The 22964-nt window shown below is 49.0% G+C and overlaps 2 protein-coding genes across 2 annotated transcripts in view; one reads left to right on the top strand and one right to left on the bottom strand.

Moving 5' to 3' along the window:
* Positions 1-1551, bottom strand: part of SMC1B (structural maintenance of chromosomes 1B) — a 78870-nt gene extending 77319 nt beyond the window's left edge. The window contains exon 1 of the mRNA XM_012814112.1: positions 1443-1551. Within this exon, the coding sequence (XP_012669566.1) occupies positions 1443-1551 (109 nt within the window). The remainder of the gene's footprint in view (positions 1-1442) is intronic.
* A 337-nt stretch (positions 1552-1888) lies between these two features.
* On the top strand, positions 1889-19148 carry RIBC2 (RIB43A domain with coiled-coils 2). Its single transcript, XM_003783113.2, has 7 exons — positions 1889-2002; positions 2805-2886; positions 4560-4904; positions 9855-9973; positions 13502-13729; positions 18030-18196; positions 19018-19148. Exons 1-7 carry the CDS (start codon positions 1889-1891, stop codon positions 19094-19096), a joined length of 1134 nt encoding a protein of 377 aa, XP_003783161.2. The 3' UTR covers positions 19097-19148.
* Positions 19149-22964: the final 3816 nt, after the last annotated feature.

Below are 22964 nucleotides of genomic sequence, written 5' to 3'. Positions count from 1 at the left end.
AAAAAAAAAAAAAAAGAAAATCACCAGTTAAAAGGTGAAAATTAACTGATGATGGGCCCAGGGACCTGATAAATGAGTGAAAACAGTTAGGGTAAGAACACAAGTATATTTAATCATCTTTTTGATAAAGTTTAAATCAGGAAATACACTGGTCCCAAGAGTAAAGAAACCTTCAAATATGTGACTTTTTCTAAGCTCAGGTATTCTTTTATATGTATCAAATGCAAAAGAAAATATGAAACAGCATTTACTTTTTTATAAAGCAACAAATTTCACATCAGTTCTACAAAAAATATACTCCAAATTTCAAGTACCAAGACAGCATATATTTAAGTGTTCTATTCTGATCTGTCAAATAAATTAGTTTATTGAAGCAACTTTGAACTCAAATCTGCTGTCTGGGCTAAGAAAGGATAGAGAGAGAACCAAAAGAAGAGGCACATGTTAGGAACGACCAGAGGTACCAGCCACTTCAGAACCTTGCTCCTTGGTGGTGCAGCACAACGTGACCCGGCCTGCTGGGCTGGACCCAAGTCATCTGGCCTCTTTGGACCTCAGTTTCCTCGATTATAAAATGGGGGTGGGGGGAATACCCATCTGTTAAGAGTTAAACAAAAACAGAGTGCCAGGAACTTTGTAAAAGCTCAATAAATGGGGCCCAATATTCCTGGGTCAAAGGTTCCCTGGATCCGAATCACTGACCGCCTGGAATTTCCCTCTCAATCTGGTTGAGAAATGGACCGGACGGAGAGGAGGACTGACCCAGACTGAGGCCAAGAGAGGATGCCCCCAAAGCAGGAGGGGCGAGGAAAAGAAGAGAGCCCAGGGTGGAAAAGGGGGCAGGGTGAAGCTTGCGAGCTTCAGAGTGGAGGGCGAGGGTGGGGGTCCTGGGAGCGGGGGGAGGGGGGGCAGGTAAGGGCTAGGGGGTGGGAGACAGGGTGGGGCTGGGGAGAGTGGTAAGAGAGTAGGGGCTAATGAGTGTTGTAGGGCAAGGGGGACAGGGAGGTGGGGGCTGGGGACGGAGGCGGAGGAGGGTCGGGAGAAGGTGGGGGCCGGGTGTAGACAGGGCAGGGGCCGAGGCGGGTTGGGAGAAGGTGGGGGCCGGGTGTGGACAGGGTGGGGGGCCGAGGCGGGTCGGGAGAAGGTGGGGGCCGGGTGTGGACAGGGTGGGGGCCTGAGGCATTTGGGGCCGACGAGGCTGGGGGCGGCGGCGGGTTGGGGCAGGGAGGCCGCGGCGTGTGGGAATGGTGGGGGGCGAGGCACAGCGCCGGGGTGCCGTGAGAGTTCGCGGGCCCGCTCCAGGCCTGGGCCGCGTGGCCGGGCTGGCCCCCGCACGGCCGCCCGGGTCCAGGCCGCGTGCCCAGCCTCACATACGACCCCTCAGGCCGAGTGTGCCCTGCGACGGTGGAGGCGTCGGGTCCCGTCCCGGGGCGCTCAGTTACCGGAGCCGTTGGGGCCGATGATGCAGGTGAACTTCCTGAAGGGGCCGATAACCTGGCGGCCCCGCCACGACTTGAAGTTCTCCACGAGCAGCAGCTCCAAGCGGCCCATGGCTGTGCCCTCCGCGCCTCAGCTCGGTCCTCACACGCCGGCGAGAAAAAGCGCGGGAAGCGCCCGCCAGGTCTCGCGAGAGCAGCGCCGCCCGCGGCCCGCCGCGCCGTTCCTTAGCAACCGAGTTGTCTGCGTTCCCGAGGTGGCTGGACTCTGCAGCCCCGGCGACGCCGGGAAAGCCCGACCGAGAGCCGCGCTGTAAACAGATTTCCCTCCGGCCCAGCCTCCGAGGGCGCCAGCCTCTTCTGGGACACAGCCCGCTTTACTTTCGCTGTCTCTTCTTATTATCTTGCGTGTTCTAAAAAGTCTGTAGAATTTCCCGTCGATTCCCAAAGCCATGGCAGTGGCGCTGCCCAAGGACCTGGAGCAGCACGCCAGCGAGGCCAGAAAGAGACACGCGGAGCTGTGGAGGCAAGAACGGATCTTCAACGCCAGGAACAGGATCATCGGGGTGAGGCCCTCGGCCGGGAGGGAAGGGGCGCGGGCGGGCGGAGCTGGCGAAACGGGGTTCCCGCAACGCTGGGGGTTCCACCAGGCCTTTACGGGGAGGGGCTGCGGGGTCGCGGGAGAAACGGATCGATGTACTGACTTTGCCCTAGATGGGAGAGACCTCAACGGGAGAACAAGGCACTCTCTCACTTGACAGATGGGCAGCTTGCCTGGAGTTAGGGCTACACTGCAGCTCCCCTCCCTCTGAGCCAGATTCTCTACCTTACCAGCGCCTCCTTCCAGTCCATTCATTTGACAAGAGCCCGGGAATTCCTGTTTTGTGCCAAACCTGAACTAGGTGTAAGGCACCCCCTGACTTTGCGGAGCTCATGGCCCAGTGGATGAGGCAGGCGTTAAAACATGAAAATTATATTAAAATGCAGAGTACGTTAAAATCATATCAGAATGCAGCGGAATCGGGTCTGTGAGCGAGGGGAGTACTGGTGTGGTACCTGAGCAAAGACTGGGACTGAAGGCTGGAGGAGAATCCGAGATGGCTTTCCCAGAGGAGGTGATGCCTAAGGAATGCTTTGAGGATGAGTATCTGTTAACTAAGCGAGAAGGGGAAGGAAATTCTGGTTAAAGTTGAGAGGAAAGACCAAAGAATAACTATAAACCAAAGCATCCCACTATGAAAGGCCTGATATGTATGTAGCTGAGATGACTCCTTTATGGTGGGGCAAGGCTAAGAAGATAAGAGGACTGTTACCTACTGCACAAAATTATCTGGCTCTAACCCTTCTTCCCTGGTTTTACATTCCCAGGGAGACACAGAAGCCTGGAATGTTCAGGTTCGTGACCAGAAGATAAAAGAAGCAACTGAAAAAGCTAGACATGAATCATTTGGTGAGCATTTCCTGAGTGCTTTCCTGTTGGTCTAAGGCTGTGTGCCTTTAGACTCTAGTCCTTATTTCTTCACGTATGTATAAAATTGTTATTTTCATGCTCTTCCCCCTTTTAAAATTTCTTGTGCTCAATTTATTTAATGTACTAGTTCTTCTTCTCTTGAAAGAAAAACAGCTATTTTTTTTTTTTTCTGAGACAGAGTCTCACTCTGTTGCCCTGGGTAGATTGCTTGGCGTCATAGCTGACAGCAACCTCAAACTCTTGGGCTTAAGCAATTTTCTTTTTTTTTTTTTTTTTTTTTTTTTTTTGAGACAGAGCCTCAGTTATCCCCCTGGGTAGAGTGCTGTGGCATCACAGCAACCTCCATCTCCTGGGCTCAAGCAAGTCTCCTGTCTCAGCTTCCCAAGTAGCTGGGACCACAGGCGCCTGCCACAACGCCCAGCTATTTTTTGGTTGCAGCCGTCATTGTTGTTTTGTCAGGCTGGGGCTGGATTCGAACCCACCACCTTAGGTGTATGTGGCTGGTGCCTTAGCCACTTGAGCCACAGGTGCCGAGCCTTAAGCAATTTTCTTGCCTCAGCCTCCCAAGTAGCTGGGATTACAGGTGCTTGCCACAACACCAGGCTAGTTTTTGATTATAGTTGTCGTCATTTAGCAGGTTAGGGCTGGGCTCAAACCCGCTGGCCTCAGTGTATGTGGCCAGTGCCCTACTCACTGAGCTATGGGTGCTGAGCCTCTTTTCAGTGTTTTATTTTTGAAATTAGTCTGATCTACATACAGAGAGTATTCATTTACATTGCTTTATAGCATTTTGTTATATGAATTAGCCACAATTTCTTTACCCATTCCCGTAATGATGCTGGTTTAGATATTTTACTTGTTTTTTTTTTTTTTTTTTATCACTGTGAACCCTGCTGAGATGACTGTCCATTCATTAGGTCCCTGGCACACATGTGAGAGTGATTACAGGTGGAACTGGTAGGTTGTAGGTAGGCATGTTTTCAGTTCTATGGATGTTTCCAGATTCTTTGTTGTAAGTATATCAAGTTATGCTTTCACAAGCAGTAATGGGAGATCTTATTTTCTCACATCCTTCTAATATGTGCTGTTGTTAGCATTTTAAATATTTTGCCTCTTAGTCATTGGATTTTTCTGTCTGGTAAGTTGGTCACTGTTTCACAAGTTTATTGAGCCCTCAGGTTTCTTTATAGTGATTTGTCTATTTCTATCTTTTACCTATGTTTTGGGTTTTTTTCTTTTGAGACAGAGTCTCACTCTATTGCCCAGGCTAGAGCACCATTGTGTCATCCTAGCTTACAACTACCTCACACTCTCCTAGGTTCAAATGGTCCTCCTGCCTAGGTGCCCACCATGACACCTACTTTTAGTAGAGACAAGGTCTCACTCTGGTTTGTGCTTGTCTTTAAGTCCTGACCTTAAGGGACTCCACAGTCTCCCAGAGTGCTAGAATTACACGCCTGACCTCAATGGGTTTTTAAAATTAATTTGTAGATATTCTTTGTATATTCAAGATACTGATCCTTTAATGGTTATGTTATTTTTTTGGAGAGTTGTATTACTTTTACAATCACTAAAAATTGGTTTTTGAAGTGGATTCAGATTTATTTTTTCCTCTGAACCTTAAACTTATAGATATGCTATGTCTCTTCCAGGTGCTGAAATGAGGCGAAATGACAAAATCATGTGTATATTAGAAGACCGGGAAAGGAAAGATAGGAAAACTCTCTGTAGAGTGATTAATGACTTCCAACAGAGCTTTCAGAAGCCAGAAACTCGCCGTGAATTTGATCTGTCTGACCCTCTAGCCCTTAAGAAAGATATTCCAGCCCGACAGTCAGATAATGATATTCGGAATACAGTATCAGGTATGCAGAAATTCATGGGAGAAGATTTAAACTTCTATGAGAGGAAGAAATTCCAACAGGAGCAAAACAGAGAGTGGTCCTTACAACAGCAAAGGGAGTGGAAGCGTGCCCGTGCTGAGCAGAAATGTGCAGGTAATGAGGCAGGAGAGACAGATTGTCTCAGTTCTCTTCAGCTAACCAACCCCTGGTTTTTGTGGATTTGTCTTTAAGTCATACAAATGTGCACAGCCACATGCTGCTTTGGCCATGTGGGGAAAGAAAAATCAGTGCCTATACCACCTGAGGGAAGTAGCTCCAGTCCTGTGCCATTCATGCAGGAAATACTTTCTGAGCATGTCCCTGTTTTCAGGGCCCTAGTTAGGTGCTGGAGCATGGAGGTAACTCAGAATGGGTCCCTGCCCACAGTGTTCACAGTCTGCTGGGAAGATGAATGGGAAATAATGGGTCCCCCCAAGTCTTCTGGCTGCTGTGGGAGAAGTTCCCACAGGGTGCTATGGGGGCATAGGCACAGGCATGGTGGTCACATGCCCTCATCAGGACTCTCCAGGCCCAGGGAACCTCTTGGGCAAAGGCTCTGAGGCATGAAACAGCCTATCTCTGTGAGGGAACTGCAAAAAAAAAAAAAACCACTCTCACTAAAGCCACTGGTATCCTGCCCGGCCAGTTCCTCTTAGTGGACATACTCTCAGTGCATTTGATCCCTGTTCTCAGGGGGTCATCAGTAGGTGGCAAAATGATGACGAGCTGAGATGAAGACAAAGGGAGCTGCCAGGGAGTGAGGCACTCTGCCCCTTGGTCCCTTCCTTTCTGCTGGTTAATTTGTAGTCTCCCTAGTCAGCTCATCCTCCTCCCAGACTCTTCTCTCATTCTACTCTCCATGAAGGACATCTCCCCAAATCATCTTCTCCCATTTTCTCTGAACCACCCCTACCAGACTTCTGCAGTCCTTCCTCCACTGGAACTATCCTGGCTAACCTCACAGTCACCTCCATGTCACCCAGTGCATGGTCAGTTTTTGATCTTCATCTGGATCTATCAACAGCATGAGACATGGTCATCTTCTCCTTGAGATGGTCATGTGGTTTGGCTTTCAGGACACCATTCTCATGCTGATTCTCTTCCTCCCCAGTCCTTGTTGTTTTCTCCCTATCTTCTGCACTTCCAGATGTTGTTGTGTACCAGTGGGCCTCTCCTCTATCAGCCAAACTCACCCCTAAGTGATCTCATCTAGGCACATTATTGACCGAGTATGTATTTCCAGCCTGGACTCTTCCCTGAATCTAGACTCATAAATCCGACTAATTGCTCGTGGTGCCTGATATACATGTCAAAGTCAGTACTAGTCCAGTAACATCCTGCTTATCCCCCTAGACCTAACCTTCCATCTGTGTCAACAGCAGCTTTCTTTTTCTAATTGCCCAGGCCCCAGTGCAAGTCATCTTGACTCATTCTTTTCTTTCAAATGCTGTATCCAGACCACCAGCAAATCAGCTCAAATTTCACTACTTTTTGCTGTCACCTTCATTCTCACTCTGGACTAAGTTGTCAGTGTCTCTCAGCTGGCCTCAGTGCATCTGTCTTTAGCAGCCAGGATGATCCAAGTAAAAGTTAAATTAGATCCTTTGTTCAAAACCCTCCAGTAGCTTCCCACTTCACTCAGAGTAAAAGCCAATTTTTTTCAAGGAATATAAGGTCTTCATGGTTTGGGTTTATCCTCTACTAGTCTGCCCTCCTCTCCCTCCATTCCCACTTCTGCCTCAGGGCCTCTGCATCTGCTATTCCATCTGTCTGGAAAGATCTTTCCTCACATATCTATCTGTAAGGTGTTTACCTCTCTTCCTTCAAGTCTTTATTCAAATGTCATGTTAACAGTGAGGCCTCCCCTGCCCCCCTATTTTAAGCCTTGTGTCTCCTCCAGCTCCACATTGCCTGTCCCTTTCCTTGTTTTACTTTTCTCCAGCCCTGATCACGGGACACGTTGTATGGTTTATGTATTTTCTGTCTTCCTCTTTTGAGTCACATCCCAAACTCAATGAAGACAGAGGATATGTCTGTTTTATTCACAACCATAGCCTTAGATCCTGGCATATAGGTAAATATTTGTTAAAATAATATACACACAGGGCTTTAAAAATCTCACCCATCTCCCAAGTGCTCCAAATTTCCAACTCTGGCTGAAAATCTTTGTCTCAGCCTGGGACCTAGTCCTGCATCAGCCTCATCAACATCTCACCACACATTGGAAACTGAATTCTACCTCTGAATCCTCTTCCATATTTCTCCTCTTACCAACTGACACCTCCTTCCTTTAATTAAATCAGAAAGTTGGGGATCATCCTCAGTTGCCCTCCTTATTTCCAGGCCATCTTCAACTCTCATCTCTTCTACCTCCTGCATTTATTTTGAACTGTCCACCCATCTTCTTCCTTTTTTCATCATTATGCAAACTGCTGAGAGAGTATATCTAGGAGACCCTAAGGATACACCTGCAAGGTCCTCCCCGTGTTGCTCAGCTCTTAGGAATTTGTGTAATCTTAACTTCCTGGGACCTGGAAACTTGCTTGTTTCCACACTTCTGGAAAAGCCAGAGCCAGCTTCTCTGGCTTGATTCAAACTGACAATGAGATAGGTACCCATAGGCCAGAACTTTTTGACTGGGGATAAAAAGGAAATGACTGAGCCATTGGGGCATGTGGCCATTTTGAATTCTGTGCTGTTGATTCAACAGCTGAAATAAAGCTCTTCCTCTTTTAAACACAGAGTTTGGGTGTTCGTTCTCTCCACTGGGCCTCATCTTCCTGCAACACTGCCACTTCTCACATGGATGGACCACTGCCAGTAGCTTTTTTACTTTCTTACACTTCCTTTCTTCTTTCTGGTCAGTTCCCAACAAAGTAGAGTGATACTTTTAAAACAATGTCAAGGGCAGGGTCTGTGGCTCAGTAGGTAGGGTGCCGGCCCCATCTACCAAGGGTGGCAGGTTCAAACCTGGCCCTGGCAGAACTGCAACAAAAAAATAGCTGGGTGTTATGGTGGATACCTGTGGTCCCAGCTACTTGGGAGGCTGAGGCAGGAGAATTGCCTAAGCCCAAGAGTTGGAGGTTGCTGTGAGCTGTGACACCATGGCACTGTACCCAGGGTGACAGCTTGAGTCTCTGTCTCAAAAAAAAAAAAAAAGTCAAGTTGGACAGTGTCCCCCAACCCCCTCTATCTTAGCTTAAACCCCTCTAATGGCTTCCCAAGGTCCATGGAACAAAATGCAAAATCCTCCTGGAGCCCAGAGGCTCTGCACCTGGGCCTCTGCCTCCCTTTGATACTGGCTTACACGCCCACCCAACTCAGTACATTCTGGCCATTTCAGCTCTTTCTAGATCCTGCCAAATCCTTTCCCACCTCAGAAGCTCTGTACTGCTTCTAACCAACTTTTATCGTTCAGATCTCAATATAATGTCACTTCCTCCCAGAGAAATGATCCCTTACTCCGTACCCCACAACTACCTAAGTCAGGTGTCCCTACCTTTTTTGCTCTGAGTCTCCTTTCTTCTATGGAACTATCACAGTTTAACACATTTATTTTGGGTTTCATGTATTTGCTTTTATCTCATCCTCTAGAGAGCAAGTTCCAGGAAGGCAGGGCAAATTCTTTACATTTGATGTATTGTCTCTAAGTACTGTGTTCCCAGTAAAGTGGGTGGCCCATGCTAGACTCTAGATGGCTGTATGTTGAATGAATGAATTAATTAATGAACAAATGAAGGATGAGAGGTAAGGCTGACAGCACACAAAGGCCAGAAATTCAAGGCTAAAGAGTTTGTTTGGTCTTTGTTGCTGGAGACAGTGAGGAGACCCACAGAGCACAAATACCACTGAAGAAACTTCTGATCAATGCCTTTTGTTTTTTCTTTTTTTTGAAACAGAGCCTCACTTTGTTGCCCTTGGTAGAGTGCTGAGGCATCATAGCTCACAGCAACCTCAAACTCTTTTGGGCTTAAGTGATTCTCTTGCCTCAGTCCCAACTAGCTGGGACTACAGGCACCCGCCACAATGCCTGGCTATTTTTAGAGATGAGTTCCCGCTTTGGCTGGTCTAAAACCTATGAGCTCAGGCTATCCACCAATCTCGGCCCCTCACAGTGCTGGGATTACAGGAGTAAGCCACCACACCCCGCCAAGCTGTTACATTTTTTAAAAAGGCATTGATGGGCCAGGCATGGTGGCTCACTCCTAGCATTCTGGGAAGTTGAGGTGGGTGGGTTGCCTGAGTTCACAGGTTCAAGACCAGCCTGAGCCAGAGCAAGACCCCGTCTCTAAAAATAACTGGGCATTGTGGTGGGCGCCTGTAGTCCCAGCTACTTGAGAGGCTGAGGCATGAGAATCATTTGAGCACAAGAGTTTGAGGTTGCTGTGAGCTATGACACCATGGCATTCTACCAAGGGCAACAAAGTAAGACTCAAAAATAATAATGATAATAATAAAATAAATAAAATAAAAATCTCTCCACAAGGTCAGGGAGGCTCAGATAGATTAATAAATATTTGAGATTAACAAAGCTGGGAAATGGCCGGGATTTGAACCTGCTCACTTTGACTTCAGATCTTTACATTTGGCTGTTTGGACCTTCCACTTGATGACAACTCTTCCTCCTCCTCTCCCTACACCCCTGTGTCATGCCACAAATATCTGTTAGATGGTGCCCCTTCCTCTGTGGAGTTCTGTCTGGTTTCTGCAGCCCCTTTTTCTGGGCTCACCTGTTCCTTGCCTACTGTAAGAGCGTAGCTGCCTTCTGAGAGAGCAATCATAGCATGAGACACAACCATCAGCCTGCCCTGGGATCACAGCTGACATCACCAACCCATAGTCCTGAGCACCAGCACAGACTGAGCGCCAGGCGTGCCCTTGACTTTGCTCATCCAACTCTCCCTGTGGCCTTCCCAGGTAGGTCCTTTAGTCATTATTCCCATCCTTGTTTTCATGGCTGAGGACAGGCCAAGAGGTGAAGGCAGAGCAAGCACACCACGGCGCTCTGCACACCAGGGAGGCGCTACTGCAGGGTGAGTCTATCTGAGTCTTATCTCCTTTCAGAGAACCTCTACTTGGACACAAGGCTGCAGTTTGATGAGACAGCCAGACAAATACAGAAGCTGGAAAGTACTACCAGAAAGGCTATCTGTGCAGCTGTGAAAGAGTTCAACAGGAACCAGGTGAGTGTGCTTCCAACTCTGTCTGCAGGGAAGAGGAGCACACAGCAGCATCCTGGGGCTCCCCACCCTCCCTGGAATCCCATCTCAGCTCTCACTTGCTACAGAGCCCAGTAGGAGCTGCCGTTGAGAGAGGATGAGATCCAGTCCCCATCCTTAATTGTGAATCTAGGAGCCATGCAACCTGGGAAAGTCACCTCACTGTCCTAAACCTCAGTTTCTTCTTCTATAACATGAGAACAGTAGCATCTACCTAGGCCAATATCATCTAGCACCATTGTGATGCCTGGTACCGCCTCTCAGGGTTCCTCTTTACCAACTTCAGGGACACAGCCACCCATTAGTGGGAGCAATGATGAAGATGATGTGGCTTAGCTCAGACTTTGGTGTCTGCTGACAGCTCCCTCCTCCTGGCCCACACACTCCCTACCTTTCCCCTCTAACCGTGCTGAAGTTGCTTTAATTTAATTAGACCACACCCCTCAAGGTTTTCTTTTCAAATGCAATTATATTTCCTGGGTGGGTAGGGGCTTGGCCTGGGTTTTTTTGTTTGTTTGTTTGTTTTTATCAGATAAGCATGTTCAGGCTCAGTGCCCATAGCTCAGCACTCAGGGCACCAGCCACATATACCGGGGTGGCAGGTTCAAACCTGGCCCAGCCAGCTAAACAACAATGACAACTATAACAACAACAAAAAAAATAACCGGGCATTGTGGCAGGTGCCTGTAGTAATAGCTGCTTAGAGACTGAGGCAAGAGAATCGCTTAAGTCCAAGAGTTTGAGGTTGCTGTGAGCTATGACACCAATTCTACCAAGGGTGATGTAGTAAAACTCTGTCTCAAAAAAAAAAAAATAGATTAGCTTGTCCACTAGGACTACAGCCCCAAAGAAGGCTGGCTGTGTAAGGTAACCCACTGGAGAGCAGAAGAAGATATTAGAACCTCGCTGCACATTTATTTTTAACCTCCTCACTTTTGATTCCTGTGTTTGCATATACTTCGTAAAGTACCACATGGTAAACCATATATAAAGCTCAAAAATCCTGGAGGCTGAACCAGAGACCAGAGAATGAAGTTTTCAGCAGCAGAGAGGAAAGAGGGAGGCAAACTGCCAGTGATGGCAAGGCCAAAGGGCAAGGCAAGACCCCCAGGGTCCGAGCTCACCAACTAGCAACCTGTGCAGGGTCAGAGAGATCACTGATCTTTGCCCCTCATTTTACAGAGGAAGCCCAGAGAGAGGAGGCTGTTCACTCCAGATCTCACAGCTGATTGTGGCAGAATGGGGCTCTTTACAATTAGCCCAGTACTGCCTGGGCATCCATCCTTCATTTATGGAAGCAATCAAGATAATGATGGTAATTGGTCATTTATCAATTCAACAGTTGTTTATTGAGCCCCTCTTGCTGGCACTGGTGTGGTTTTTACTAAACCTTGTTCGTCATTCATTGGTTTATTCATTTGCTCCATACAATGAGCACCTACAGTGTGTACTGTCAGACCCCCAGCTCCTCACGTAGGTGCCATGAGGCAGCGCCATCACAAATGCCCCTGCACTAGGGAAATTGCCCTTTGGCTTTTGAAGCTCTGTTCCTGATTCAGTTTGAGCTTTTGTTAGTCAGTCTGGGATATGAACACAAGAGTCTAACTAAATAAGTTACCTTCATAAGACAATTCCAAGTGATTCTGTCCAGTTCAGCAGGGGAGTTCACACACTTGAGGGCTTCCGGTTCTCTGTGTGGATGCTCATTCCATCATGAGGTATTGTAGTGTCAGGGTTTATCATGCAGGGCCTAGAGTCTGACCACATCAATGCAGGTCTTCTCTGCAGCCTTGGGCAAACCACTCCATGCCTCAGTTTCCTCATCTGCAGAAGGAGGATACTGACAACAGCCACTCATATCAGTCAGAATGTGCTAACTCTTGCCGAAGTAAGAAATGCTCCCCAAATCTCAGCAGTGTAAAACATGCAGTAGAAGTTCCATTCACATTGCTTGTCTACTATAGGTTAGTTGGGAGCTCTCTTCATTATCCTCAATGTGGAACCCAGGTCTTGGGACAGAGCAGCTGCCAGCCAGAGGAACCTAGTAGCACAAGAGAAGAGGAACATGACCAGCCCCACCCTGGGGACTTCTCCAAAGCAGCACTACTACCTTTGTGCACATGGCTGGCCAGAGCGAGCCGTGAGGCCACACTCTGAGGGGCAGGAAAAACAATTCTAAGTGTCCGGAAAGAACGCCAGCTTATGAGGCAGTTGTAAGGTTTAAACTCAGCAGTGCTGTGACATGTCAGAACAGTTATCAGGACTCAGTAAATAATAAGCATTATTTTGTTTTGAGACAAAGTCTTACTCTGTTACCCCTGGGAAGAGTGCTGTGGCATCATAGGTCACAGCCCCTGGGTAGAGTGCTGTGGCATCATCAAAGCTCATAGGTCAGAACAACATCAAACTTCTGGGCTCAAGTGATCCCCATGCCTCAGCTTCCCTGGTAGTTGGGCCTATAGGCACTCACCACAATCCCTGGCTAGTTTTTCTATTTTTAGTAGAGACAGAGTCTTGCTCTTGCTTAGGCTTGTCTCAAACTTTTGAACTCAAGCAATACACCGGCCTTGGCCTCCCGAAGTACTAGGATTACAGGCGTGAGCCACCACGCCTGGTCAGATAGACATTATTTTTAATTTTAGCAGCAATTAGCTGTTGGTTTTAGTCGCTGTGTTCAATAGCCCTACTGGAGAGGCATGATTAACCCAGTTTAACTGATAAAGAAACAAGCTTGGAGGGATGAGCTGAATTTCTTAGCTATACCCAAGTATTAAATGGCAAGTCCAATATTTGAATTTGAGCTAATGTGGCTCCAAATGTGCTGTGTGACCCAATTAAGCCAGCCTTGCATGAGCCCCTATGGTGCCAGCACCCTGCAAACTGCTCCCTCTGTTTGTACTGAAGAGAACTGTTAATCCTGATTCTACAGAGAAAGGACTGCAGCTCAGGTGGGGGCAGGGGAGGGGGTTGACTTGCCACAGGGCACACAGCCAGGGCCCCTAAGGGAACTGAACATTAGTTCAACCTGAAATTTACTTGTACTGGGGCCTGTGGCTGGAGCCATCAGGACCTGAGGTGACAGTGCATTTTCCACATTTTAGAAGTCACCACAGCTGTGAATCTGCTGAGTATTCTCTGTGGCCCACAGATATCCAGGTGTTGCCAGGGCCCCACCCAGGTCAGGGAGCTGGCTGATGTGGGCAATAGCTTAACCCTGGGTGGCAGCTCCTTGCCTTGCACCCTGGGACAAAGACTCAGAGCTCTGATGCACACACCCAGCAAGCCACAGTGATCCCTGTCCAGCAGTGCTCACATAGCTAGGGGTCCACAGACATTCCTGCAACCACGCCTGACAAGTCTGACCCCACCCCCAAAGTCCTGCAGCCTTTAGCTCATTCTCCCCTCAAGGTCCCCACTGAGATCTGCTGGCTTAGTCCCTCAGAATCCCCCTGGACTCACGGGAGTACCTTCTTAATGTTTTCCCCTGCTTAGGCCATGGAGTCAGCAGAAAAGAAAAAGCAAGAGAAAAATCAAGAACAAGAGGACAACCTGGCTGAAATCTCCAACCTCCTGCATGGGGACCTGCTCTCTGAGAACCCACATCAGGCAGCTAGCTCCTTCGGGCCCCACCGTGTGGTCCCTGACCGCTGGAAGGGCATGACCCAGGAGCAGCTGGAACAGATCCGTCTGGTTCAGAAACAGCAAATGCAGGAGAAGCTGGTGCTTGTCCCACCCCTCCTAACAGAGCCCTCAGCTGGCTTCTGTGCTGCTCTTGCCTTCCAGCACAGCTCTAGTTAGAGCAGCTGTTGCACTCTGACCCAGCAGCTGCTCTTCAGGAGTTTCCATTCTACCTGGGGGGTGGAGAACAAGATCCAGACAATCCATAAGCTAAGCCTCTATGCTAAGTCAGGAGGTAGGAGGACTGGGTAAAGGCGGCAGGGGGATGGAGAATGCTCAGTGTGAGGAGAGTGGTGGGGGCTGAGAGGTGACATCAAACAAAGACCCAAAGGAGAGGAGGGAACCAGGAGCAGGCAAGGTGAACTACAAGAGCAAAGGCACTGAGGCAGGGCTGTGCATACTGGTTCAGAGAAGAATGAGGGGCCTGGGCTAGAGCAGAGGGAAGGAAGGGCAGGAGCCAAGGGAGGTTCAGGGTCAGGCCCTGGGGAAGGCTTTTTCTTTTCTTTAACTGAGACTGTAGCTCTGGAGGGTTTTGCACAGAGGAGTGATGAGACCTGACATAGATTTAACGGGATCCCTAACAAAACCCCACTATGGTAGACTAGTGGGGGAGGTGAGAGATGGTGCTGGCTGGGACCACAGTGCCGGCAGCAGTGGGGCTGAGGAGTGATCACATTCACAGGATTGGTGAAAGGATTTGATGTGGCATGTGAAAGAAACAAGAGTGAAGGGTGACTCCAAGCTTTTTGGTCTGGGCAGCTATAAGGATGGAATTGGCATTTACAGAGATGGGGAAGATGGGAGTAGCAGGCTGATAGAGTAGTGTAAATCACAAGTATAGTTTTGGATATGTTAGAATGTCCATTCAATATCTGTATCTGTTTGGATTAAGTTTTCTGGAAAATGGCAGAACGCCACAAATAACAGCATCTTAAATAAAATAGAACTTCATCTCTTGCATGTAAACTAAATCCTTAGGGAAGAAGCCTAGGGCTGGCCTGGAAGCTCTCTGGTCATTGACTGATGTCCTGCCATCTTTGGCACTTGGCTTTCACCTCTTAGTGCCATATGTCTGCTTGAGTGCCAACCATCAGATGCATATGCCAGCTTCTAGGAAGGAGAACGGGCCCGAAGGAGCTAGCTGCCTGATGTGGGTTCTCAGAGAGCAGGTCCCCATGTAGGAGGTTGGAGATTTCGGCCAGGTTGTCCTCTTGTTCTTGATTTTTCTCTTGCTTTTTCTTTTCTGCTGACTCCATGGCCTAAGCAGGGGAAGACATTAAGGAAGGTACTCCCATGAGTACCCTTCTAGGAAGGGGACAACATTTAACGTGAATTCTACTTACATTTCACTGGACAACATGTAATCACAAGGTTACCCCAACTGTAAAGAAGGCCAGAAAACATAGTACTTATTCCCTAAGTGCTGGAGATTCTTTTGTTAAGGAAAACGGAAAAAATGGTGACTGGAGGACAAGTAGTAATTTCTACCACAATCTCCAAGTAAGCCCGTAGGCAGCTGGATGTGTAATGTGAGGTTTGGAAAAAGGTCTGGGAGGGAGAATGTTTAAAGCCATAGGCCTGAGTGAGATCATGCAGGGTATGAGTGTAGGCAGAGTGGGGAGATCTGAGGACTGAATTTATAAAGAGCAAAGGGGTCTGAGAAGGAGCATGGGACAGACACAAGCTGTGTGTCCTGAGGACCCAGTGAGGAGACTTGTTCCAGAAGGAAGGCAAGGAAAACCCCTGGGTCAAATGCCGCTGCCAGGCTGCAGGTACCATGGCAGTTACCGAGGACCCTATCAGGAGCATCTTTGGCAGGGAATGCAGCTAACAGCCTGTCCAGTGAGCTCGAGGGAGAACAGACAGGAAAGGAGAAGAGATGACAGATGGAGACAACACTTCCAAGGAACCTACTGTACAGAGTACAGAGAAATGGGGCATAACTGGTAGGGCAGATGGAGTCAAGGGAAAGATCTTGTTTGTGTTTTGATTATAGAAATAACAGCATACTTGTCATCCAGTGATGTCAGAGGAGAGACTTTGCTGGAGCCATTTTCCTGGGGTGGGAGGAGAGCAAGGGCCATGGAGCCCAGCTGGGGGCTTGGCATGACAGGAGCTCAGAGCCACCATCAGGGGCCAGGCAGGGGGCGGCATGAGCATGGTCACAGGCAGGGGAGTCCGTAGGAGCTTGTGGAGCTTATCTGGAGTCCATGTTCCCTAGTGAAAAGCAGAACCAAGGGCCGAATGGTCATCTCAGACAGCTGGAATGGGAATGACCCAAAGGAAGGGGCAGGATGACTGGGCAGTGCCAGGGTACTGGGGCTCGTAGTCATAACTTGGAAGTGATCCCCAGTTAGCACTGTCAGGAGTGTTCCATGGCCATACTCACTTGAAAAGGGGGAGTTGGGATTCACCAAGGTCAGGGCTTGCCTGGTAAGTCTGACCAAATGAGAGGCTCAAGTTGCCAAGGATGTCAGCTGGGACAGAGTGACAGCTGTGGACGCTGGGCTGAGGACACAGGGAGGGAGAGGAAAAATGAGTAGTCAGGGTCCCTGAGGGATGGTATAATCATTGGCATCAGGGTCCTAGAGAGAGCAGAAGACGCAGGTAGAATGGTGACACTTGGAGTGAGACTAGGGAGGGATGGCATTATTAGTGATGACAAATGAGGGCAGTGGTCCTAAAGGTGGGGGGCTGTCCAGACCAGCAGCACTAGCTGAGACTACAGTCTGTGGTTCAGCAGGCCACAGGGGCTTCTCAGATTTGAGAGCCACTGGTAGGGAGCCCAGGGCAGTGAGAAGATGAAGAGTCAGGGATCTGTCTTTGGAGAGGAGGTGGGAGAGCTAAGGATCCAGGGACAGGAGAGAGCCTTGTGCATGCTGAAGTCACTGGGAATCCTGGCAGCAGAGTTGGGAGAAGTTTTTAAACCTGCCAAGAGGCTCAGCGCCTATAGCTCAACCGGCTAAGGCACCAGCCACGTACACCTAAGGTGGTGGGTTCGAATCCCCAGTCCGGACCCGCCAAACAACAATGACGGCTGCAACCAAAAAATAGCCGGGCGTTGTGGCAGGCGCCTGTGGTCCCAGCTACTTGGGAGGCAGAGGCAAGAGACGCGCTTGAGCCCAGGAGTTGGAGGTTGCTGTGAGCTGTGATGCCATGGCACTCTACCCAGGGGGACAGCTTGAGGCTCTGTCTCAAAAAAAAAAAAAACCTGCCAAGAATGCTCAGTGACTGCCAGGCTGGATTCGAGGGTACCATAGCTGGTTTGAGCTTCTAAGCTGATGGGGAGGAGGAAGGATACTGGCAATGGCCTTGACCAGGGTGTGAGAAGCAAGGGGGACAGCTTGCTCTCCTGCTTACCTCCAGGCCAGAGATACAAGGCTGGGAGAGAAAACAGCTGTCCTTGAGCTGGGCCTGGGAAGACAGGGGCATGTGGCTCAGAAGTAGCTGGAGGTGGAAAGAGCTGAGTCTGGAATCTCGTCTCATTCTGTATTCATGATCAATGCACTGCATGCACCCTCACTGGACAGGTGGGACACTGAGGCTCACAGGAGCCAGGTGACCTGCCTCACAGGCAGCACAGCCAGCCACCAGCCTGCCTTTCAGTCCTAAGTAGAGGTGGATCCAGGCTGGGGTGGAGGAGCCACTGGCCACTCTACTCCTCCTCATCTGGTGGGAGGAGGCTCTACCCCCAACCAACCTCCCCCTGGAAGTGGGGAGAGGGGACTCATCTTCAGTCCTGGTCCACTAAGCCTGCTGCTTTTTGCTCATTGAGGGTGGGGCAGAGAGGATGAGGGGCAACTCCCTCCCTCTGGGCTAATCCAACTTGTTCTTCTAGAGCTCTGTGATTTCCACAGAGCCACCAGGAGGGCGAGGGGGAATGAGCTGAAATGCAGAAATTCAGGGCCCAGGTGTCCCTACCCCCAGAATTGTGACCTTATTGGTTGGGCTATTGCATCAGCAAGTTCTAGAAACTCCCCAGGTGATCCCAGTGCCCAGCCAGTGAAGCAGCATGGGGTGCTCCTGGAGCAAGTGCCTGGCTGCCAGCCAAGCTTAGGACCCTTCCTGAGGCTCCAAGGAGGGAAGACCCAGGGCTCAGGCCTGCACATTGGTACCTGGGACTGGGGCTCCTGTTGGAATTGAGTCCCACTGTCTCTTCAGGAGTAAGAGGAGGACCCACAGCTGTAAGGGTGGATAACAGCTGGGCCACATGGAATGAGGGCTTCCGGCATGACACTGGTCATCTACGCATTCCTTCTCTAAGCCTCAGTTTCCCCATCTTTAAAATGAGAGACGCAGCTCCATAACTTGGGGAAAGTTGAGTCACCTCTCCTCCCTCCAGAGGCTCCAGGAGGAAGAGCACCAGCGAGACATGGACTGGGACCGGCGGAGGATCCAGGCTGCCCGCGCCGCCCTGCTGTTTGAGCGTCAGCAGCAGCGTGAGCAGCGCGGCCTGCGCAGGTCCTTGGATAGCAGCAACCTCAGCCTGGCCTGTGAGCAGCATTTGCAGTGAGTTCCGGGTGGGGTGACAGTCTGTGCTCTGGGGACCTCAAGAGGGCTCGGATAGGGTTGATACTGTCACTGCTACACCCACTGGTGTGCCGATGGAGGGTACAGAGGACACCAGAAGCTCAGGAAAGGTCCCTGAGTCGCAGTGGAGTTGGCCTGGGGTAGTTGGCCTTGCGTCCCAAAGCTTCCTGGAGGAAGCTGAGACTGGAGCCGGTTGGCGCTGCCCACTACAGGGAGGGCTGTCTGGAGAAGGGGGCTCCAGGGCTGCCCTGAACATGCCTGGAGTCTACCAGGTTACAGACAGGACCCCAAGAGTAGTTCAGAGTTCCAAGTACAGGAAACTGTCAGATAAGCAGGTGAGGTTGCAACTGAAAACAATTTTTACTGACCTTTTCCCCAAGCTCTTGGCTTGAACTCAGAAGGAAACTGGAGTTACCATCTCCAATCTTCTGATGACCTGTGGGTGCACCTGTTGTCCTTGTGTCTTTTGGGAGCCTAGGAGTGCTAAACAAATGGGATGAGCAAAGCATCTTCACAGTCAAACCCATGGAGGTTTAATTTTAAGATATTCCCAAGTTTCACTGGGGCCAGCCCCTCTTCTAACTACACTGTGATTATAAAATGACCCTCACTGCTGAGGAGCAGTTGAGGTGAATCTTTTCTTTTTTTTTTTTTGCTCATTAGAATTGTAATACATTCTGTATCTTGGGGATAAAATGCTAATAAAAAGTTTGCAGGCTTTTTCTAAGAAAACAAAAAAAGTAGAATATTTTAAAAGTACAATATTTGCTAAACTTTTTTTTCTCCTTTTGTTTTATCAGGAAAAAACATGTGAATGAAGTTTATATAAATCAGCCCACAGGAGATTATTTCTCACAATTTAATAGAGAAAGTCGATAATGAAAAGGACACCCTTAATTCTACTCATTTATGTATAAAGTATGACAACCTTGAAGAGTCACATTTATTTTTTGAAGGGGGTATACTCCTTTGTCCAGAAGTATGCCTTAACTTTAATTGTATATTGTGGACAAAACGTTTATCAAACCTCTCCCTTGGGTTTCTGTGAGGTGATGAGCATTAGTTTCTGTCCAACTCATCTCAGCAAAGGTCTCAAGTACAGCTCTTGGAGCTGTGCATATAGAAGGAGCAGGCCTGGGGTTGCTCAGAAACATTCTAGACAGAGATGGTATTTGAGGTGGGTTTGTGTATTACTTGGACTTTAGGTTCAGCTGCGGTAACACCTACTGTTTACATATCTTAACTATGTACAAGGCATTGTTCCAAACGCTTTGCATAGAATTAACTAAATCGATCCCTGTGACAGCTGGTGGTTTGTATTTTTACTACTCACATTTCCTAGTTGAAGAACCTGAGCACTGGAGTATTTAGCTCTATATCACATAATGTATAGCTCTACATCACTTAATGTACATACACATTAAGTGACTTGGCAAGGTCACACTGCTAGAAAGTGGTAGAGCTTAGGGTTGAACTCAGGAAACTGCATTCTCTCAGCCACTTCACTTGAACGGCTCCTGGTAATATACCCAAACAACAGTGTTTTCAACAAAGTGGAGGTTTATTTCTTTTTTTGGTAAAAGCTCAAGTTGATACAGTTGCTCTGCTGAGCAGTGCTGTAGGGCCCAGGCTCCCTCCAACTTGTTGCTCTGCCCTCCCTATCTCTACATGTGGCTCCCATCCTGTGGTCCAGGATGCCAATTCCCGTCATGCCACACTCTGGCCAGAAGGAAGGGGGAAGGAGGGGAGCAATGGCATGCTACTTCTCTTTAAGTACATGGTATCAAACTATACATTTCACCTCGGCTTATATCCTATAGTCCAGAATTTAGTCATGTGACCATACCTAGTCAAATGGAGAGTGGGAAACTTAGCTGGTTTACCCTGTGACCATTCAAGCCAGTCGTTCTATAATGGTATAAAAAATGGAAAAATAGAGAACAACTGTCTGCCACAGCCTTGAGTAACTTGGAATTTGCCAGATGGAAAGTGAGGGGAGGCATTTTACACTGAGAGTGGGGACTAAGTCTAACAGTAGTGGAAGTCAATAACTCCAGGACCCAGGAATGACTGGATTCTGCCCAATTACCCCTTCCTTCTCCACATGGGTTTCTTGTTTTCTTTTTTTTTTTTTTTTTTTTGAATGGTAACTATGTACATTAATGTACTTCTGGGGTACAGTGTGGGGTTTTCACATGCAATCTGAAATACTTCCATCAAACTGCTCAATGTTTTCTTTTTTTTCTTTTCTCACTTCGTCACCCTCGGTAGAGTGCTGTGGCATCATAGCTCACAGCAACCTCAAACTCTTGGGTTCAAGTGATTTTCTTGCCTCAGCCTCCCAAGTAACTGGGACTATCAGCGCCCAGGACAACACCCAGCTATTTTTAGAGACAAGGTCTCGCTATGACTTAGGCTGGTCTTGAAGCAGTGAGCTCAGGCAGTCCACCTGCCTTGGCCTCTCAGAATGCTAGTATTACAGGCATGAGCCACGGCACCCTACCTTCCACATGGGTTTCTTGAGGAGCCATATACCCAGGACCAGTGCTAGCAGCTATTGGTACTTTATCATTGCCTGATATAGAGCTAGAAACTCCAGGCAGCTTGGTTCACCTTCCTCTTCCTGGTTTTTCCCATGCTCTTTGTCTAATGTTTAACTTGAGCCTGAGAAATAGTAAGGGTTTCCCAGGTGGATAAATTGGGCTGGACTCACTTGCAGGTATAAGAAAGGCACTGGGGTATACGAGAGAGGACAAGTCAGGAGGATGTTATCTATTATGGTCCATGTATAGAGGGCCTAGGGGACAGGTAGGGAGAGGAGAGGCCTCTGGCCAAAGCTTGAGAAGCAGTCAGGGCTGGGCAAAGGAGGCCAGAGGCAAAGGGAAGCTTGGAGAGAGCATCCACCAGGCAGAGACAGGGCTAGGTATGCATGTTTCAGAAAGATGGGTCCAGCAGCCAGTGGGCTCAGGTCCAAACAGAGGCAGGCTTTGAAGACGGACTTTCCTGCCTTCTCTGGATCCTGGCCTCCACAGGCTCCCAGGATCAAACTGGAGGACAGGACCCAAATCCAGAGTTAAAGAACTACTACCGGCTCGGCGCCTGTGGCGGCTAAGGCGCCAGCCACATACACCTAAGGTGGCGGGTTCAAATCCCCAGCCCAGGCCCGCCAAACAACAATGATGGCTGCAACCAAAAAATGGCCGGGCATCGTAGTGGGCGCCTGTAGTCCCAGCTACTTGGGAGGTTGAGGCAGGAGACTCGCTTGAGCCCAGGAGTTGGAGGTTGCTGTGAACATGATGCCATGGCACTCTACTCAGGTGGATAGCTTGAGGCTCCATCTCAAAAAAAAAGAACTACTACCACCCCAGGCTGCTGTGGGATGGGGGGACACAGGGCATGGGGCACATCCTCAGGTGCTATAGCTGAAATATGGATTGTAAGGGAACCACAGGGAGAGCAGGCAGGTGGGCTTATTAGCACCTGCTGTGTGCCAGGCTCTCACTAGGGTGCAGATAGTTTCACTGGCCACCACACCTCTGTAGAACAGGGGTTTGTCCTCATTTTATGGCTAAAAAAACAAGGGACCACACTACTCTGATTGTACCTTGTAGGACTAGGTGGACACCAGGGTCTTGGGACTCTCAGCTAGCCTTTCACCCCTTGTTCCTGGAGCAGGAGCTGCCTATTCCTAGAGTTACTGGCAGTGACAAGAACGCTTGCTTTAGGGAGAGGGGCCGGGGAAAGTTTCATTTCTCAGGGGTGCCGCAACAAAACGCTAACACTGAGTGGCTTAACCAATAGAAATTTGTTCCTCACGGTTTTGGAGCCTGTCCCAGATTCTGAGGCTGTGAGGGAGGATCTGCTGTGTTCCCTTCCCAGCTCCTGGTGTTTTTTGGTGGTGGATATGTGGCATTCCTGGATAGATTTGCCACCGGCCTGCGCCTGCATGCATGTGTCCAAATCTCCCCTTTTTATAAGGATATCAGTCATGTTGGCTTAGGGCCCACCCTGATTACCTCATGTTAGCTAATTACATCTACACTGACCCTATTTCCAAATAAGGTTCTCAGATGCTAAGGATTAGGATGCCAACATATCTTTTGCGGGGTACAAAATTCAACCCACAATGGGAGTGCATGCTGAGAGGCACCCAGTTTCACCCCTCCCGTGATAATCCCATCTGTGCCCAGGTTGAACAAGCCAGGCTCTGGGGACGATATCTGTGATGGATGATTTGGGCCAGTAAGGATGAGTAATTCTCCCACTTCTGAGTTGTAGGGGGATAAAATGACAAACAGAAGGTAATGCCAGTCCATTAGTGAGCCCAGCACTCTTCAAGTCCTAGGTGTTGGGCCAGGCCCTGTGCCAGGGTCTCCCCAAGTCTAACCGGAGTTACAGATAAGAGAAGCAGATCCTTACAAAGGAGCTGGAGGTGGCCAAACCTGGAGCCCATGGCATAGATAAAAAGGGAGACTGTGGCTCAGAGCCTGTAGCACAGTGGTTTTAGTGCTGGCCACATACACCAAGGCTCGCGGGTTTGAACCCAGCCTGGGCCAGTTAAACAACTATGACAACTGCAACAAAAAAAAAAAATAGCCAGGCGTTGTGGTAGGTACCTGTAGTCCCAGCTACTTGGGAGGCTGAGGCAAGAGAATCACTTAAGCCCAAGAGTTGGAGGTTGCTGTGAGCTGGGATGGCAGACACGAAGGCGACATAGTGAGACTGTCTCAAAAAAAAAAAACAAAAA

The sequence above is a fragment of the Otolemur garnettii genome, unplaced genomic scaffold (assembly GCF_000181295.1).
Source record: "Otolemur garnettii isolate 467f Iridium unplaced genomic scaffold, OtoGar3 scaffold00007, whole genome shotgun sequence".
Classification (NCBI taxonomy): domain Eukaryota; kingdom Metazoa; phylum Chordata; class Mammalia; order Primates; family Galagidae; genus Otolemur; species Otolemur garnettii.
Note: the sequence above shows the minus strand (reverse complement) of the source record. Positions and strands in the feature narration are given on the sequence as shown.